Below are 21,223 nucleotides of genomic sequence, written 5' to 3' on the forward strand. Positions count from 1 at the left end.
AGACAAGCGACCAATCCTGAGTGGCGAGGTCACTTCACGCATTCTACCCGGCCGAAACACAGATTCCTGGCCAAGAACGGGTTGTAATCGTGCCGTGCTGAACCAAGCTCAAATGGAAATACTGTATAACTGGAACTGTTCCTTACCATTCTTAGCAGTGTTCAGCTATCCATTCCATAATCAGACTGATCTGTTTGACTTCATAGGTTCAGTAACAGTTAATGTGGTGTTGAATAAGTAGTGAAGGAATCTCTGGCAGAATATTTTAGTATAGTATTCTGCATAAACAGAAGAATGCATGTGTGAGAACCGTTAACAGAAAAAAAGATTTTATCAATGCAACCAGTTCTGGAATTCAGGGAATTCCCAACCCTAATGGCAGTAGTGCCCTCTGTTCTCAACAAAAGCCTTTGCACTAGCTGATTTCACATTGAAAAAAAAAGTGACTGTATCTTTATTCTTTACACAAGCAGACATTGATCTTGTCATTCTGAAGGAGCTTAATATAGCCATGATGCCTGCTGGTTCCACTGTAGCAGTGATTGACGTGTTTGTCATAATCTAGATCTTTACTCAATCCCACAAATTCCCCCTGTGGGGCCTCTCATCAGCAAACGTTCCTCAAGTCAGCTAAAGCTAACATGACAACTTGAGAACACTATAAATATTTCAGCCGTTATCAAACACATTTTCATCATGATCCCATTAGAGGAACTTGCATAAATGGAGCCGTTTCTTTCACAAGTGATTTAGAGAGGTGATGGAGGAAAAGTTCACTTCAGTCCTTCCTTCGTTCTTTCTTTCCTTTCCAGCTAACGGGAGCGAGGTGCACATCAGTAACGTTCACTTCGAGGACACCGGCGCCTATACCTGCATCGCCCGCAACGAGGCGGGTGTGGACGAGGACATCTCCTCTCTATTCGTGGAGGACTCCGCTCGGAAAACGTGTATGTATAAGTCATGATGTGCTGTCCATCCCTCCCTATGATGGAACTTCACTTCCTGTTTCTTTGCATTATTCATCAGACTGAACATTAATAGTTTATAAACTTCAGATAACTTCAGATAATAATAGTACCAGAAGGAGATAAAATAATGGAAGAAGAGTCCCAGCGGCCTGATTTTTCAATATTTGTCAGTAGGTTTGTGGTGCTATGCATTGAAATGAATGGAAAATAAGATTTGTTATATAAGATTATCTTATAAGATCTTATTTAAGATTATTAATAAGGAATTTCGAATTGAACTTTGAATACAGATTTAGCAAGCCATTAACTCATAATTAGAATTATTCTTTTGTTCAGTAAATTATTTTAATTATTTTAATCTAAAAGTTATAAAAATTTGAAATTAATTAAATTAATTATTATTTTATTCTTCATTTAATCCATTTTACCTTTGTAGGGTAGGAAATATTGCTTGTTTTTATCTTTTGAAATGAGTGCTGCTTGTTTTGTTGATGCAAGTTTTTGTTGTATACTCTGCTAAGTCAAAATGCACTTGGGATTGTATTTGGGAGTGTTACTATGGGAACACTGAAAAAATTTTTTTGAATGTTTCAATATCATTTTTAGATTTTCCTCTTGCTGTCACCATTGATTAAAGGTGCTCTAAGCAATGTTGGGTGACGTCACATCTTGTTGATGTTCAAAGTATTGTCAAACAAAACGGAGGCTAGCTCGACCCTCCCTCCTCCTCAACCTGTCCCCTCCCCCTCCCTTCCGTGCTTCCTGAAACAGGCTTTTCCGATGTAAATTCGGGACTTCGCGTTCTTCTCCTTTTCCCTCTTCTTTGCTATTTGTTCATTGGAACGTCGTCTCTTTGGTCGTGTGTCAGCCATATCAAAATTCAAGAGAATGTAATTGTAACGTTAGTCGTTGTCGTTGTCTCTAGGACATCTCTCCTCTAGCTAACTTCCCTCTTCATGCTTCTTTCTCCTCCACTCCCCACACCCCCCTTCATGTGCACGCGCACTAACCCCCCAACCCCCACCCCAAATCATTCTTGTCGGTTATTGGCTGGAACACTGTTATGTTTCGTGGTCCAGGCTGGCCCAGTTTGTTTTTGTTGCCATTTGTGGAGCCTGGGCTGTCTACAGAGACCGCGTTTTTTTACAGTGTGTTCAGGGGACAGGCAGCTAGCGGATAGTGAGGAGATGTTTGCTGGATGTGACAAAAAAAAATAAAAATCAGAATAAAAAAAGCGTGACATCGCTTAGAGACCCTTTAAACAACCGCAACTAGTTGAACAAAAGAACTCCAATAGTTAACCAGTTGATGAAACCCTTAGTACACTACCATTCAAAAACAAAAGATTGTGTTTTGTTTTTGATAAAGAATAAAGGCTGCATTTATTTGACCAAAAATGCAGTAAAAACAGTATCTGTAAAATATTAAAAGAACTGTTTTCTATTTTAATATAATTTAAAATGTAATTTATTTCTGTGATGGCAAAGCTGAATTTTCAGCATCATTACTCCAGTGTTCAGAAATCATTATAATATGCTGATTTGGTGCCCAAGAAACATTTCTCATTATTATCAATGTTAAATAATTTTTTTCAGGAAGTTCAAAAGAACAGCTTTTAATTCTAATAGAAATGGTTTATAACATTACAAATGTCTTTACTGTCACTTTTGACCAATTTCATGTGTCCTTGCTGAATAAAAGTTTTAATTTCTTTAAAAAAAAAAAACCCAAACTGACCCCAAACTTTTGAATGGTTGAGTATGTGTTTTTATGTGCTTGTTGATACAGTCAGGTGGTTCATTGTATTGTAAGCAATGACGTTGTGGACAGTGAAGTTTGCAAAGGAACCTCACAGGTCACCATACAGTCATCGGTAATGTTTCCTCAAAAAAGGAAATTGTTTTGTTCAAAAAGGAGTTCAGATGCATAGTTCAGAGTTCTGGGTATTGTAGTTTAGCGAGATGTGACCGCTCAATGCCCTGTACAAACAAGGCCAGAGTTTCCTCACAGGTCATACAACCAGAGCCAGTGCTGCCTGTGTTTTCCCTGCATGCATAAAGGATGACAGTATTTTTTCAGATTCACTACAGCATGCCCACTGATCTGTAGTCAGTTCATCCAGACCCTTTGATCTCTGCTCCGTCAGATGAACTCCTCCAGCTGTCTGGATCAACACTCGCTCTAGACCATCTCATACACAGTTTCTCCTCAAGCAGACTATGATCTCTGCATGTGAGAATATTCTCATAGGTGTCACAAATAATTTGTATTCTAGAATACATTTTCACTTTGGACACAGAGTTAATGGTGCTTTTGCATTCTTAAAAGCTCCAGCCCCATCTTCATTACATTATTAATTGCATAGAAAAGAGCATTTGATGACATTATTTGAAAGAACGTCATACAGGTTTTGATCAACATGAAAGTGAGCAAATGTTTTCATTTTGGGTTAACTGTTCTTTTAATAGTTCTGATTCGTCTCTTGTGTTGAAACCAGGCTAAATAGTTGGATTTGATAGTCTGTGCTATTGCTTTCATTGTGAATGAGAGGAACAATCCTGCACTGTCAGCTGGGATTTCCTCTTACATTAGTCCTGGAACGGCAGCTCTGAACTCATAAGCCTGGGATGATACACGGCTCCCTGCTTCCACAGAACGCACCAGCCTGGCAAATACATTTCCATATTGTGCCCAATCACTACATGTAAAATCTTTTTTTATGGATATCAAAAAGTCTTTAATATGCTGCCTCAGTTTTGTGCAATGAATTTGTCCAACTTATTTGTGGGAGATATGTTTTCTATACAATATATGCCTGAAAATACAGAAATCAGCTTTCATTGGTGCCTGGCTACACAAGATGACCATTGATACAGAACAGTAATAGCTAGAACTTATAGCAAAGTTGTGTGTTGGCTTTTGAATGTGTACAGTAAGTGTTACAGCTTCTGAAAGGTTGCAGGGGGCGTGTGATAAAAGTAATCGTACATCTAAAGGGCAAAACAAGGTGAGGTTGGTGGTCAGCCATCAGTAGTTGGGGTCAGTGCCGTTCTACAGGTCAGCGGGGGAAAACACACCACACTCAGAGGGGAGATAATGATCTTGGTCCCATCCCTCTCTCTCCTCAAGATTTAAAGGTCAGACAGTGTCCCTCAGCCCAGCCACAGTGCTCTAGAGATCATGAAATTGGATGTCTGTCAAAAAAAATTCTAATCTTCAAGGGCCACTGAGTAAGAGTCCAGAGAAAAAAAAAAATGTTTTCTTTTTTCTTTTCTTTTTTCCTTGTTGTACTTTCCACAGACTGTGTTGCTGAACACTCTGGCCCGGTGTCACTTTCAAATATTGTTGTTTATATAATCGGCGCAACATGTCTGGCTTAACAAATAGAACTCCAGAAGTAAAAACAAACGTAATGTATTTTTGCATATAGACTACTGTACTAAAGTTTGGGGTCGATAAGATTTTTGAAGAAGTCTCTTAACACCAAGGCTGCATTTGTTTGATCAGAAATACAGTGAAAACAGTATTATTGTGAAATATTAGATTAAAAAAAATCATATTTATTACTGCAATAGCAAGGCTGAACTTTCAGCAGCCATCACTCCAGTCTTCAGTATCACATGATCCTTCAGAAATAATACAGATTTGGGGCATACATAATACATACATACAGTGCCCTCCACAATTAATGGCACCCCTGGTAAATATGATCAAAACTGGCTGTAAAAAATAAATCTGCATCGTTTATCCTTTTGATCTTTCATTCAAAAAATTTGCTAAATTCTAACCTTTCATTGAAGTAAAATAATTGAAAGTGGGGGGAAATCACATTATGAAATAAATGTTTTTCTCCAAAACACATTGGCCACAATTATTGGCACCCCTAGAATTTTTTACGAGTAAAATATCTCTGAAGTATATTCCCATTAATATTTACCTTTTTTAGTACACCAGGGTGACTAGGAACATGAAACTGTCCAGCTATGACTTCGTGTTTCACAGGAGTTTAAATATGAGGAAACACAAAGGCCAAATCCCCTTAATCATCCGTCACAATGAGTAAAACCACAGAATATAGTTCTGATGTGCAGCAAAAGATTGTTGAGCATCACAAACTAGAAAGTGGCTGTAAGACAATAGCTAAAGAATTGAAAATCCCCATTTTGACCATCAGGGCAATAATTAAGAAGTTCCAATCAACTAAAGATGTTACAAATCTGCCAGGAAGAGGACGTGTGTCTATACTGTCTTAATGCATGGCGAGGATGAAAGTTTGAGTGGCCAAAGACTCTTCAAGGATCACAGCTGGAGAATTGCAGAGATTAGTTGAGTCTTTGGGGGTCAGAAAGCCAAAAAAAAAAAAAAAACCCTACATCCCCACATGTTGTTTGGGAGGGTTTCAAGAAAAATCCTCCTCGCTCTTCCAGAAAAAAACTCCAGCAAATTTAATTGTCAGACATGACTGGAACTTCAAACAACACAGGGTTCTGTGGTCAGATGAGACTAAAAAAATAGCTTTTTGGCAGCAAACACACTAGATGGGTTTGGTGAACACAAGGATAAAAAGTACCCCATGTGTACAATTTAATATACCGTTGGATCTTTAATGTTGTGGGCATATTTTTCTGCTGGAGGTCCTGGACTTCTTGTTCAGATACATGGCATCGTGGATTCTATCAAATATCAACAGATAAAAAATCAAAACCTGATGCCTTCTGCTAGAAATCTTATAATGGGCCGTGGTTGGATCTTCCATCAGGACAACGATCCAAAACAAACATCAAAATCAACACAAAAATTTGTTGCGGAGCACAAAATGAAGCTTCTGCCATGACCGTCCCAGTCCCCTGACTTGATGAGTGGGCTGAACTGAAGAGAAGAAGCACAAACATGGATCTGGGAATCTGAAGGATCTGGAGAGATTCTGTATGAAGGAATGGTCTCTGATCTCTTGTCAGGTGTTCTCCAAACTCATCAGGCATTATAGGGGAAGACTCAGAGCTGGTATCTTGTCAAAAGGAGATTGCAAAAAGTATTTAATAAAAGGGTGCCAATAATTGTGGCCAACGTGTTTTGGAGAAAAACATTTATTTCATAATGTGATTTCCCCCCCACATTCAATTCTTTTACTTAAATGAAAGGTTAGAATTTTGCTAATTTTTTGAATGAAAGATCAAAAGGATAAACGATGCAGATTTATTTTTTACAGCCAGCTTTGATCATATTTACCAGGGGTGCCATTAATTGTGGAGGGCACTGTATATATATGAAGAGTTCAGATGCAAAAACCTCTGAGTGCCATCTGAAATTTTCTTCTAGAATGATTATTTTTACCTATTAATTGTCATTTAAGTGTAATTACTGAACTTAAATATACAAGCTTGATAAAAATGACCATTCTAGAAGAAATTTTCAGATGGCACTTAGAGGTTTTTGCATCTGAACTCTTCATATATGTATATAATATGTGTGTGCGCGCATTCGTGTGTGTACAGTATATGTATGTATGTATGTATATGTGTATATATATACACATACATACATACATACATATACTGTACACATATATATACACATACTATATATATATATATATATATATATACACACACATATACTATATATATATATATATATATATATATATATATATATATATATAATGTTAGTTTCTAATCAGAGTTTGCATTGTACCCTTAGAAAAGACACTAAGTACTATTTTGTGAAACCAGTTTGGAAATGATCGTTATTTTTGCACTTCCTTTTAGTACGGCTTGTTGCACTGAAATTACACACTTCACCTTTACGCTTAAAATAACAGTCCCACACCAAAAATCTCCCTTGTAAATCGGTGCAAAAACCCTAATTCAATTAATACTTAAGACAGCAAATATACTGTCGCAAGTTATACTGCTATCATCAAATATTTGAGTACATCTCCTGTCCCAGAAGATATATATTCCATGAGAATGTCAGCAGATATGTGCTATGGGAGGAGGGTTCAAACAGGCGAGTGATTTGAGGCTGGTGTGATGCGAAGCACTCAGGTGTGATAGTGCTCATCATCTATAAGAAAAGAGGCAATATGCCTTTGCTGTCTTGTCAAGGGGAAAATTACCGGACAAGTATTTAAGGCTGTCGGATAAACGCCACCTGCTGCATACATACAAACAACAGTAGTGCTGATCTCTCTGTGGTCTCACGCAGCTGTGTTCTTGTTGGATTATGGGATTCCATGTTTGCTCTGGTGTTATCATGAGAGATGGGGAATGGAAATAAAGGAACAGATGCAGAGAGAAACAAAATGTGTCTGAGTACCCATTTTTCCTCAGTCAAACACAAAACTCTCATATGTTAGCAAGTGTCGTGCCAAAAGCCAAATGGGAGGGTTACTTTGTCCATTTGTCTGATTTTTTTGTTTGGATCAGGAAGTTTATGCTCTACTGTATTGAGAGCTTGTCAGAATTATCATTTCACACCCTGTAATTTTGTGTTCTGCTCTGTCACACACTAGGCCCATCAAAACAATGTAGGCATCTCTTTGCTGTTGCATGCTGGGATATGCCAATGATCATGCTCACCTCTGTCATTCAGTGTTTCACTGGCTGAGTTTTTAAGTTAAGTGTGGACAGCTCTGATCTGAAGAAATGTTGAACCATTTCCTTGCTTTTATTCCTTTTCAATTTTTATTCGGAATAGTTGGTCAGAAAGGAAAAAAATCCTAGTTCAGAAAACTTTTCTAAACAATTTATTCACTACTCTCAGCCGTCATTTACACAGCAGGCTTCAGTCTATTGTGGTCTGTTTCTCACACAGGGATTTTTTTTAATCACTTTAGAAATGTTAGAACATAGCATATAAGTCACAAAGACTCTGTCTGAAACCTCTGGTCTCCATTCGTTGGATTTGGAGCGACATGAGGGTGATTAAATTAAGAGAGAAATTGTCATTTTTGAATGAAATATTTATTTACTATCCATTAACAAAAACTTTATATTTGTATAAAGATGGCATCATTGAGTTTTAGCAACACAAAGATGGCATATTTTCGGCATGAAATACCTAAATTGACCCTATTTTTATTTTATTTATTTTTTTATTGTGCACGATTTAGGCTTATATAAACTACCATTAAAAAGTTAGAAGTTAAAGAAGCTTTTTTAATAAATAAATGCAAATAAATGCTTAACTGTTCATCAAATTATCCTATAATATATATAAAGTATATATGATTTCCACAAAAATATTAAAGAGTTAGTTCACCCAAAAATGAAAATGCTGTCATTAATTACTCACCCTCATGTCATTCCAAACCCATAAGAATTTCATCTTCGAAACACAAATTAAGTTAATTCTGAATGAAATTTAAACTTAATTTATATGTATTAATTTCACAATCTCTTTACGAACTTTTTGAAGTGGTATAGGCTGACAATGGAAATACCGAAATCTCACAGATTTTATTAAAAATATCTTAATTCGTGTTCTGAAGATGAACAAAAGTCTTACAGGTTTGGAACGACATGAGCGTGAGTAAATGATATCATTTTTTTTTTTTTTTTGGGTGAACAAACCCTTTAAGCACAACTGTTTTTAACATTGGTAATCAGCATATTAGAATGATTTCTGAAGGATCACGTGACACTAAAGACGGGAGTAATGATGCTGAAAATTCAGCTTTGCCATCACGGGAATAAAATACATTTTAAAATATATTCAAAAAGATTACAGTTATTTTAAAATGTAATAATATTTCACAATATTACTGTTTTTAATGTACGATATACAATAAGTAGTGAACATGAGAGACCATTTCAAAAACACTAGATACTTTCTGACACCAACTGTGTATAATTTCTGTTTTAATGCTGACTTAAAAAAAATCAGATCAAATTTTAGTGCATTGTCTTGCGCTTTTTTCTTATTCATTTAATGTAATTAATAATCAACTTGAACACTGTGTGTGCAAAGACGTGTCTAAAGGCCCGTTTTCTTGGACAGTTTAACCTTACACTCCATATTGCCGCTCTAAGGCAGAAATTAGCAGCTATTTTCTTTTTCCTTCTTTCATCAAATGTATTTTCCAGAGTCTATTTCAGCATCAGCCACTCTCTGAGGTGTTGCCCTATACCTGAGGGCATTAACCTCAATATCCAAAAGACTGTAGGAGTTTGTATTAAAGTTTAAAGAAAGCAATACCAGCAAAATAAGGTAGTGCACTCATCTGTAAGGTAGCATGACCTTCCAAACTTACTGAATACACAGTATTTTTCCATATACACACCATGTAGAAAGTAGGAAAGGTTACTTCAACTACTCCTTCAGTAGTATAGAATATTCACTTATTGAGTCTTCATAACTGTCATAATTAAATCATGTTCGGTCTTTTAATTATGCAGGACCACCAGGGGTATTTGCATAACAGAGCATTACCGCGATAGACGCAGAGTTGCATTCTCAACTCATGAATGCTTTGATAGGTCCATGAATGATTCAGAGAGGCAAAGCTGAAATGCGCACCCCAGGCATTTGTCTTGATTAGTTTTCCGTTGTGTTGGAGACCTAATTAGAGTCCAACACTGGCCTTCACCTGTTACACCGTCGCAGTCGACTCGTACCACTGCTTTATCTCCCACTGGCAGCTTGAAATGGGACTCTGCTGTCGAGAACATAGCGTTTCGGTCAAAGTGCATTTTAGTTAAGGAGGGTGCTCTTACTCTAATTTGCCCTGTTTAGTAAATCTGGCCCTTAATCTTTTTTTTTTTTTTTTTTAGGTTTTGAGAATGTTAAGAATAGTAGTTTAGCATAAACATTCAAAATGTTATGCTATTTGGTTGCATGTTGAGTCTAAAATGTAAGATAAATAATGTTCCAAACATCAAAAATATGAAACAGACTTATCTGAAAGAACCTCTTATTCCCAAAGTTCTTGTGTCAGTACACTGTGTTATTGGAAAAGACTGGGCTTATTTCTTCCAAACCACTCCCTTCTGCTTTCATTCTGTAGCGGAGCTCCATGTTCCCAGAGTCTTTTTTACATTCCTCATCAATTGCTGATGCAGTGGCAATATTTTTCACAAAAGTCTTTTAGATTGCGAAGATACATTAACTCAAAGAAAAAGAAGTTGACTAAGGACTTTTTTGAAGATTAACTCGAGCTCCATCACTATTCTTGAAAGCGTTACTCTGCTCCCCTGTCTTCTTGATGAAGTGAGAGTGGAGAATGAGAATCGCTTGGCGTAGGGATTGTAGCACAGGTGAATTGTGGGAGATTGATTCGCAGTCTGTGAGAGATTGAATCAGATTGCCGAGGAACGGTTAGAGGTCACATCTTCACTACAAACTGCACTAGTGAACAGTCAGAACGTAATAAGGAGGAGAATTTGGTCGTTACTGGCATAATGTGCTGTTCTCTCATGCTAATATATGTATCAATAGATCCTCTGTGACAAATATTGCGCAAAGATTAATAATGGCATATCTGTCGTTTGTGGGTAATGGCCATCATTGTTATTTTTAGCACAAATGCTGTGGCCATCAGGGATCATTTCTTTCTAATGGAGGTGTTTTATTGGAGTTATTTATTCTGCTCTAAAATGCTTTTGGAATTATTCTGGAGTTAATTGTGTGATATTTTTTGGTTATGCTTTGCTAAGCTGCTCGATTGCCATAAGACCCATTTTAAAGGTATTTGATCATTGTTAGTAAGGCATTGATCTCAATCTCCAAAGTTTAAGTGTTTTAAAAGGTAATACTATTCACAGCAGTTATGGGTAAATAATCATGCTTAATGCAAAGATAAGGTCCGACTTTCACCCTTGTGCACATTGTTTCCTCCGTGTGAACGATGTGGTTGGTGGCTCTGCGCGAGTGTATGAATCCCCGCAGGCCGACCTCAATGTATAATGCCGACACAGTATTGATTACACATGAGCGAGTCAAATCAATAAACTCCTCAGGTTGCAGAGTATAATTACTTGGCCAAATCAAATACAACTCTCCATAGCTTCCAACTACGTTAGAAAAACCAACCAGAATTACAATTGTTGTTGCAATAATCTGTGGGAGGTTTATAGCCGGAAGTGTGAGTTCATCTTGTATCTCTGGTGTATCGGATTTGAAAACTTTCAGGAGAGTAAAGTGCATCAAACCTCTCTCATGTGAGTTCTCTTTGTGTTCTCTTACAGTGGCAAACATCCTGTGGAGAGAGGACGGTAAGCATGGTGTTTTAATATTAATGTGTAGCGTTTGTCTGGACTGTGTTAATGCTGCGGTCCACCCTGTTTTCGGGGGATCTGAGCCCTGAGCACTCTCATTTATGTCCCACTACAGGTCTGGGGATTGGAAACATGTTCTATGTGTTTTATGAGGACGGTATTAAAGTCATCCAGCCAGTGGCCTGTGAGATTCAGAGACACATCAAACCCAGCGAGAAGCTTCTTGGCCTGCAGGTGAGCTGTCGTATAAAAGAAATGTTAAAGTACTTTTAAATGTACAATAGAAACCCTCTGTTTTCCCTCCCAAAGTTTATGAGTGCTTTTTATATATCAGCTTTTTTGTACATTTATTTCACAACAACAATGGCTGATTGCTGATGTTTGCTACATGCTACCAGAGTTATGCTACTTTAGCTCATTTGCTACATACAGCATGGATGGTGCTGCATCCATCCACCCTTCCTTCCTTCCTTCCTTCCTTCCTTCCTTCCTTCCTATTTTTCTTTCCTTCCTTCCTTCCATCCATCCACCCTTCCTTCTTTACTTCCTCCTTTTCCTTCCTTCCTTCCTTCCATCCATCCATCCACCCATACTTTCTTCCTTTCTTTCTCTCTTTCTTTGTTTGTTTCTTCCATCTCTCCATCCATCCATTCATCCTTCCTGTCTTTCCATCTATCTATCATCCTTCTTTCATTCCTTTATTTTTCTTTCCCTCCTTCCTTCCATCCATCCACCCATCCTTTCTTCCTTTCTTTCTTTCTTTCTTCCGTTGTTTCTTTCTTTCCTTCCTTCTCTCCATACATCCATCCATTCATCCTTCCTTTCTTTCCATCCATCATCCTTCTTTCCACCCATCCATTCTTTCTTTCTTTCCATTCATCCATCCATCCTTTCTCCTTCCTTCATTCCTTCATTCCTTCCTTTTTCTTTCCTTCCTTCCTTCCTTCCATCCACCCCCCGTCTTTCTAACCTTCTTTCTTTGTTTATTTATTTCCTTCCTTCTCTCCATCCATTTATACATTCATCCATCCTTCCTTTCTTTCTTTCTTTCTCTCTTTCTTTGTTTCTTTCCTTCTTTTATCCATCCATTCATAGTACCTTCATTTTCTTTTTTTCCTTTCTTTCTTTCCTTCCTTCCATCCTTTCTTCCTCTCTTTCTTTTTATTCCATCTCTCCATCTATCCATCCATCCATCTTTCATTCCTTCCTTCTTCTTTCTTTCCTTCCTTCCTTCCTTCCTTCCGTCCTTTCTTTCCATCCATCCACCCATTCATTTAACCTTCCTTCAATCCATTCTTTCTCTTTCTTTCTTTCCATCCCCCCTTCATTCCATCCACCCATCCTTTCTTTCTCTCTTTTTTGTTTGTTTCTTTCCTTCATCTCTCCATCCATCCTTCTTTTTGTTTCCATCCATCCATCCTTCGATCCATTCTTTCTTTCTTTCTTTCTTTCTTTCTTTCTTTTTTTCCATCCCTCCTTCATTCCATTCACCCATCCATCCTTCCTTCTACCTGTTCCATCCATCCATCCATCCATCCATCCATCCATCATTTCTTTTCCGTAATTCTTCTTCTGCTTCTTGGTTACATATCAGTATAAACAGCAATACTGAACTTTCTTTTCAGACATGACCAGTGCTTTAACCCCGTGGAGTTTGATTCTCAGCACAGACATCAGTTGAGCTCCTCCCCTCATCACTTACATCCCTACACTCTGCATATCATTTCTCGGCTCTTTCTGATAGGTAGCTGCTAGATTTACACAAGCTATTAAATGATTGCCTTCCTCTGTTCTGCTGTTCCATCGGAGCTGGGTATGCTGATGAGACAGCTGTGTTTGTTTGGAGCTCTGGGCGGTTAGAGCTTGAGTTTCCAGCCTCCAGAGAGGCAACAGGCCTCTATTAGGACATCAATCAAATACCAGGGCATAACGGCAAGCCCCAGTGCAAACTCTGGGCAAGAACATTTAGAGAGCATTACGATATGTTTTTCCTATGTTCTGCTTGTGGGAAATCACTGTCACATGTACTTCCCTCTTTAAAATATTCATTGATCATTTTGAAGATCTTACAGATCATTCCAGTTAAAATAGTGGCAGCTGACACTATTTTATAATTGATAAACACTATGTTTTGATAAAACTTAAATAGCAAATGTGAACCATTGGTGGTTAATTGTTAAAATGACACCACAACTGAAGGACAAATATATAATATAAATAATTTTCACAAAATAAATATTACAATGATTAATGATAATTACTGGTTATTGATAAATATAGGAAATGTTTCATGAGCACCAAATCAGTATATTAGAATGATTTCTGAAGCATCACTGAAGATTGGAGTCATGATGCTGAAAAATCAGCTTTGCCATCACAGGAATACATTTTATTCATTTTGAAATATGTTCAAATAGAAAACAGTTATTTTAAACATTGTTTCAGAGCGAGAGAGCATGTGTGGATCAATCTACAGCAGTCTTTATTAAATTAATAAAACAAAAACACTCAGGAGTACAGAAGAAACATTGGAGCAATGCAAACTAATCTATACATTAAAGGGTTAGTTCACCCAAAAATGAAAATTCTGTCAGTAATTACTCACCCTCATTCATTTCCTTCTATCTGGGCCTCGAGTTGGTTCACGTAGTGTTTTTGCGCAGCGCGTCTGTGTTGTACGTCACACGCATCACACACATGACCACCGTCGGCCAATAGTGAGCCTACGTGGTGACATGTAACACAGACGCGCTGCGCAAAAACACTACGTGAACCAACTCGAGGCCCAGATAGAAGGAAATGAATAGTGGAATAAAATCATTATTTTTTTATTTTTTTTCGCACAAAAAGTATTCTCGTCGCTTGATATACTTAAGATTGAGCCACTGTAGTCACTTGGACTATATTAACGATCTCTTTAATAACTTTTCTGGGCAAGCAAGTTTCGGTCACCTAGAAGCCTATGGAGGAGTGAGCCAGCTCTCAGATTTCATCAAAAATATTTTAATTTGTGTTTCCGAAGATGAACGAAGGTCTTACAGGGTTGGAACAACATGAGGGTGAGTAATTACTGACAGAATTTTCATTTTTGGGTGAACTAACCCTTTAAGCAATAACCCCCAACTAAATGTGGTATTATACAGAGGACAAAACCAGGAACTAAACTAGCAACAGATGAGCGTAATTGGTAACTAAAACAAACTAGGGCATAAGAAACCAAGCAAAAAAGCAACATTCTTTGTGATCTCATGAGTGCGCTTTGTAATTTACAAGCATTAAAAATAACCTTAAAAGCCAGTGGCTGTTGCACCAACTAAAACTGTATTTGAGTCTTGCAAGAGTGTCGCTAGACCTGACGAACCCAGTCACATCCGTCTGAGTCTCCGTCTTGATTGTCGTTGGCAGCCCTTGAGTAGCCCAGTCAACTGCATCACCACAGGAGATGCCCACTTCTGCACAACCTCTGTGGTCATCCATCAAGCCAGCTCTCAGCTCTTTAACCACAGCACATTCAGCCTCAGGTCTGACAGACACTCACATTTAGACCGAGCTTGCCTTCATGATGACACCTCTGCCCACTATCAGTCTCTTCCTCTGAGGCAGACGTCACAGATTCTTATACTGTTTTCTTTCACAGTTTAACTAATTCATTTATGTGGCTTCATTGAAAAGTTTAATAGCATTGTTGAGGCCAGCAAGTGTTCTATAGAAAAGAGACCTTCAACTCAGAAATGAGACATTTTTGAGATGCATTCATAATATCTCCATAATATTTCTGTGTGGTTACCCCTTTTTTTTTCTTTTTTTTTTCTGAAGGAGGAGGTCTGTCCACAAGTGGAGGGAGAGAAGGATCAGAAATGTATGTGGACATCAGCCGTCAATGTGAAGGACAAGTTCATTTACGCCACACAGCCGTTGCTGAATAGGCTGCTCATTGTAGACATCCAATCCCAGAAGGCCGTTCAGGTAAGCCATTTAATCAGTAACCAAAACATTATTCTTGTAAACATACCGTTTACAGATGATCAAATTTGAAAAATGTTGCAATTTAATGTCTGTTATGTGGCATGTGTACTGCATAATTCATAATCCTCAAATCCACAATTTTTATTGTGGCATACAATATTCTAGTTGGCATATTTTAAAGTCGGCACGATGGGGAAGTTGCAATATTCTTTTCTTCCATATTGTGATATCAGAGTGAAGCGGCTTCTCGAACAAGAAAAAATTTAACTTGATTTTGTCCATTGGCAATATATTAGATGGTTGTGATTTGCTTTTGCTGTGATATCATGTGAACACATCACCAACATATCAAAATTATATAAAAAAACTTAGTTTTTTAAAAGTAACTGAGTATATGATTACGGAATTTTTTATTTTTTTGGTGAATTATTAATTCAATTGTTGAAAAGTAGATACTTTTTTTTACAATTTGATCTATGATCTAGACATGAGTTGCAGTGAACGGCTCATGTGCCTGGCTGAAAAGTGGTTTTGTTTAGAGTGAATGCCAGGATAAGTGCCAGCAATTCTCACCATGCCAGGCCTCACTTAGGTATCCCATGATGCCTCATGATGCACTGGCACTCATGATTCTGTCATCTGGGAGTTTGGTTTTCATTACCCCATGCAGATTAGCAAGTGCTAAATAGCCACCTGATCTTTTAGAAACTGAAAAGCAGAGAGAAGAATCCAATATTTGTCTAAAAATCACATTTAAGTCAGAGCATTCACTATTTATCAACCAAAACGTTTTATGCTGAATATTTCAAAAGTTACAGCTTTTTGTAACTGCTAAGGATGGCGTTGAGAACCTGTTTTTATGTGCTGAAGAGTTTCTACTATTCAATCTAATCCTCGGAAGAAGAGGAGGGATGTGCTGGGATAAAAATTCAATGTGCACATCTGCTCCCACAGATAATTGCACACATGGAGATTGACGCTGAAGACAACAATCAGCCTCCTTCATCATAGCTAAACACGAACACTGGTTCACTCTTGGTTTCTTTTAATGCCGTGTGATGTCGAAACAAGCTGTGCACATGCTCACATTGTGGAGAACTTAACAGAGAATGCTGCACCAGATGAATACAAAACACTCATCTGAAGTTGGAGACATTTTGAGAAAAAAAAAAACCTCCGCCCCACTGAGAGTAAAAGAGAGTGTATAATCATTTTTGCGATGCTCAATGTGCAAATTTCCTTTTTTTTTTTTTTTTCATATTCGCGTGCATCCATGTAAGCACAATGAGGTGTGAAAATTGCACAGTAAGGATATCACTGCACAAAATGAATCATTTGTTTCCCGGTGGAATATTTCCAGCCAGGTGACAGAGAATGGATATGGATGCAAAGCTATAATTGCAAACTGGCTGAGCTATTGTTACTGTCAGCACTCTGTTTAAAATGCACACCCATAACCAAACTCTACATGTGCAAAAACAAAAACGTACAGCTGTGCTTTCGGAAGCGACACACGTTCTCTCTGTCATGGATTGTTGCTTTGGTGGACTTGTAAACTTTTATTGTGACTTTTGTAGAATGTCAAAAAGCATTGAGCTTTTAGCACATGGTGTGATTCAGCCTCTTGAATTAATATAATGAGTTCCAGTGATTTTATTGAATTCTCACAGGGACTCTTTAGAAGCAAACAATGTGGAAAATTGATCAATTTTTCAAAGAAACTCTGCTGACCAGGGGCAAAAATGCTGAAGCGTCTGTCTTAGTTGTGCCTAGCATGAGATAATTATACTGTTTAGCTCATTTTTAATTGGATTGTGTGCCATTTAGAAGTGAATTGATAATGAAAATGTATATTAAATTATATTGATTTAATAAATGTGTATTTATCAATAAAAATAAGTCTTTTATGCTCACCAATGCTACATTTATTTTATAAAAAATACAGTAAAATATTGACATAAATATTTTTTGTGGAAAACATGATTTTTTCAGGATTCTTTGATGGATAGAAAGTTCAAAAGAACAGCATTTATTTAGAAATAAATATATTTTTGTAGCGGTGTAAAAGTATTTACTGTCACTTTTGATCAATTTAATGCATCCTTGTTGAATAAAAGTATTAATTTCTTAAAAATAAATAAATAAATAAATCTTGCTGACCCTAAACTTTTGACCGGTAGTTAATTTATTAAATTATATATAATTAAATTAAATAATTTTATGTTATTCTATTTTTTTAATGGATCATGAAGCCAATTTACAAGAGAAAAACCTTAAACAGAACAACTCATCTGTTTTTGCTTATTTTGTTGCTGTGTTGGACCAATGAAATTCCTCTGTTGTGTGACTGTTTAATTTATTTGAATTGCATTTAGTAAATTTCTCTTCCTGTCATCCCAGTTTAACATCCTGTGTGGATAATTTAGTTCAAATTTCATCCTATGAATTGCCCAACCCAACGTTTTTTACAGTATCTGTTTTTGCTGAGCAAATGGAAAGAGTTGATCTATTGTTGTCAACAGACTGTAAGCACAGACCGGGTTCCAGTGAAGCTTCACTATGACAAGTCTCATGACCAGGTGTGGATCTTGAGCTGGGGAGATCTGGAGAAAAACTTTCCAACCCTCCAGGTAAGGCAAATCACTCTAGCATCATCTTTGAGTGTTAATCACCACTTGATGGCTGATTTTGAAAGCTGCTCTCAAACAAGAGAACTGGGACATTCTGCCTAACATTTTCTCTCATCTGATTATTCAAGTATATGATTCGGCCCTGCTCGGTATGTTTTGATGATTTTAGTTGACATTTTTGGAGCATTCCCAAGTGATGTAATGTTGAACCAGCACAGCAAGGAGTCTCAGTGGGGTTCCATATCGCATAATTGGCACAGCCTGTCCCCCATAATCCATAGCTTTGGTTAATCACAGACAGAATACATTGAGCTCCTCAAGACAAGGGGACTTCTGGTGTGTGTTAGTGTGCATGAAAGCCCTAATGAAATTGCAAAACTCATGTTCCTGTTGAATGTGTGACTCTTCTATGCTTCAGATGATCAGCCAGGCCAGTGAGAGCATGTCCCATCACACCATTCACACCAAACCAGTTGGCCATCGCTTCGACAGGGTGGAGGATTTCTTCATTCCTCCCATCAGCCTCACCATCAATCACATCAGGTAAAAGAGAGCAAGTCCTCCACCATGTATAGCCTATACGCGCAATGTATGAACACGTACTGACTGTGATTATAACTCCTGAGAAAACAGCTCTAGCTCTGGATAGTGTGTAAATTGCATTCAGGGACTGACATTTAGATCTTAATAAACCATTTTGTGCATTCATAGTCACTCACATGAGGAAGTACATTTAGAGGTAGTCGAGGGTTTAATCCCTGAATAAACAGACCAGGAGATGTTGTGTGGATATGGAAATCTCATTTGAATTGATTAAAATCTGAGTTGAAGATTACCAAGCATGCCCTGATCCTCTTACTGTCCTCTGTTGGCAGATGGATGTTTACTTGCGCTATCATGTCGTGCTAATATATAAAAATGAATGTCTCAATTCTAAACGCTACATAGATTTACTTGTTCTCTTCGTCAAGAGAGCAAGTCAATGCTTATGACGAGAACACAGTGTCAAACAATGTAAAATGTTCCCATGAAAATGACAAATGTGACGGTTGTGAAGAAATCGTACGCTCTGTTCCGAAACATTGCTGTCTGCTGCCTACATACACAGCAAGTGATCAGAACACGTTAGAGTGCAACAGTTCAAGCCCACTTTTTCAGTGGCTTTGTTTTCAGAAGTATTTGTCCCATTTTTTATATAGGGATTTAAAGGAACACGCCGACTTTTTGGGACTTCGGCTTATTCACCGTATCCCCCAGAGTTAGATAAGTCCATACATACCCTTTTCATCTCTGTGCGTGCCGTAATTCTGTCTGACACACCCACCGCTAGCCTAGCTTAGCACAAAGACTGGAGGTAAATGGCTCCAGCTAGCATACTGCCTAGAGCCCTGCACGGGGCAAAACATCCAGCCCTAACCGAGACCTGAACCCGACCAAAGAGTAACATCAATATCACTTTGAGCTTTCTCTGACGCACGCTCTCTGATGCGCACTGTCTCTGCTAGACTCACACACATACACACACACGCTACTAGGTAAAATTTTATTATAGGCCTCAAACATAACTACCACCACCGACAATTATGCCCACAAATATTAATACAGACTGTCCATTACAGAGAAGCATAAGCATGCAGTAGAGAATATTATATAGCCAAATGTGATCCAGCAGTAAATAAAGATTTACGGCCTACCTTTCTTTGATGTCAAGTAACTTTACTGAAGAACAACGTTTCAAAGAACTCTTCACCAACTGGCTAACGTTAAATAATAATACAAATATAATAAAGAAAAAAACATCCATGAACTGAGTAGGCTCATTCACTGTTTATTCGCGATCGTTGTGAAGAAAAAGAATAGCATCCACTGTTGAAGGCTTCAGGCTCATTGTTTGTTGTGGTAATCAAATCAAAACTCTTTCAAAATGCAGCCTTTCCTGAAGTATTGAGAACTTTTAGTAACTCCCCACGCTCCAACTTCTCCCTGATGCTCTGCATGGTCAACTGTCACCTAATGCATTGCACGCGCGTCGCGTTACTCGCGTGATTGCATATTGCGTTGCATAGCCATATTATCAATATAACAATATTTCATACAGTAGTCTGCGCTCTGCACGTATATTATGGGCACGATGAAAGGAGAAAAGCTAAATGAGCCCGAGTCCGACCAAAGCCCAATCTGTAAAAAAAAAAAAGTAAAAAAGTAAAAAATTGACCCGACTGCTTCCAATAAGTGACAAAATAATGCCAACATTTTCCTATTTACATGTTGTGATTTGTATAGTCACAGCGTGTACGAATAACATGGTCACATATTCTCAGAAGGCGAAGCACTGCTACTTGGGCGGAGTGATTTGCTCGCAGCGCCTGAGAAGCCCCGTGGTGAGGAGCAGAGTTCGCTCAGAGTTGGAGTAAATCTCTCCGCAGAAGTAGCAGTGCTTCGTCTTCTGAGAATATAGTTCCCAGTATGTATACGGTTAGAAGATGGTTGTGTCTCATGTGACTTTGTTATTCGTACACGCTGTGACTATACAAATCACAACATGTAAATAGGAAAATGTTGGCGTTATTTTGTCACTTATTGGGAGCAGTATGCTAGCTGGAGCCATTTACCTCCAGTCTTTGTGCTAAGCTAGGCTAGCGGTGGGTGCGTCAGACAGAGTTACGGCACGCACGGAGATGAAAAAGGTATGTATGGACTTATCTAACTCTGGGGGATACGGTGAATAAGCTAAAGTCCCAAAAAGTCGGCGTGTTCCTTTAAAAAAAGCTCTTTGTTAAAAAGTTACAAAGTGAATCACAACATTCCAAACTTTGATTTGACAGAGAAAAGTATTTGAAAACAATTCAAATAGGTGAAGGTAACTGACTGTGAAACAGCTTATATATAGTTATATAATATGGAATGTATTCTGATTACTTTTAACGTTTGACTCATTTACCACTTAAATTTGAATGGGATTATTGTGTGCCATATTCATATAAACAAAGAGAAAGAAATTCTGAATAATTTACTGCCATTGTGTGAATAATATGTAATCATGTAGTCCATAAAAAAGTAACTGTAATCTGGTTTTGAGCATTTCAAAATGCAATAAAATATACCAAATGTTTGGAATCTGATTACATGTAATCAGTTAATACCCAGAACCGTGTATATATAAAGTAGTTTGAGGGCATAGGGAAACGTCGTTTCAGTGCTTCATGGGAGTTGGCGGGTACTAAAGAGCTCTGTTGACGCAATTTGCTCACTGCGATTCTCTGATTGGTAGAGATTTCTCTGCAGAATCATCGGTAATGTGGTTTTTCACCAGGAATTCTACTATTAAACATACTACTTAAACTACTGAAATAATACAACTGGCTTCACCAAAGGTATATACCATCGATTAAAGGCCCAATCAAACAAGAACTATGAATGGGCCCCCAAAGAGGAAATATGA

The 21,223-nt window shown here is 37.8% G+C and overlaps 1 protein-coding gene across 2 annotated transcripts in view; it reads left to right on the top strand.

Moving 5' to 3' along the window:
• fstl5 (follistatin-like 5) overlaps positions 1-21,223 on the top strand; it is a 117,017-nt gene that overhangs the window by 88,320 nt on the left and 7,474 nt on the right. For both annotated transcript variants that reach the window (XM_084430508.1, XM_084430509.1), the window contains exons 10-15: positions 813-947; positions 11,156-11,182; positions 11,301-11,419; positions 15,002-15,151; positions 17,674-17,781; positions 18,200-18,324. In XM_084430508.1, the coding sequence (XP_084286634.1) occupies positions 813-947; positions 11,156-11,182; positions 11,301-11,419; positions 15,002-15,151; positions 17,674-17,781; positions 18,200-18,324 (664 nt within the window). The remainder of the gene's footprint in view (positions 1-812; positions 948-11,155; positions 11,183-11,300; positions 11,420-15,001; positions 15,152-17,673; positions 17,782-18,199; positions 18,325-21,223) is intronic.

This window comes from Rutilus rutilus (assembly GCF_951802725.1).
Source record: "Rutilus rutilus genome assembly, chromosome: 14".
Classification (NCBI taxonomy): domain Eukaryota; kingdom Metazoa; phylum Chordata; class Actinopteri; order Cypriniformes; family Leuciscidae; genus Rutilus; species Rutilus rutilus.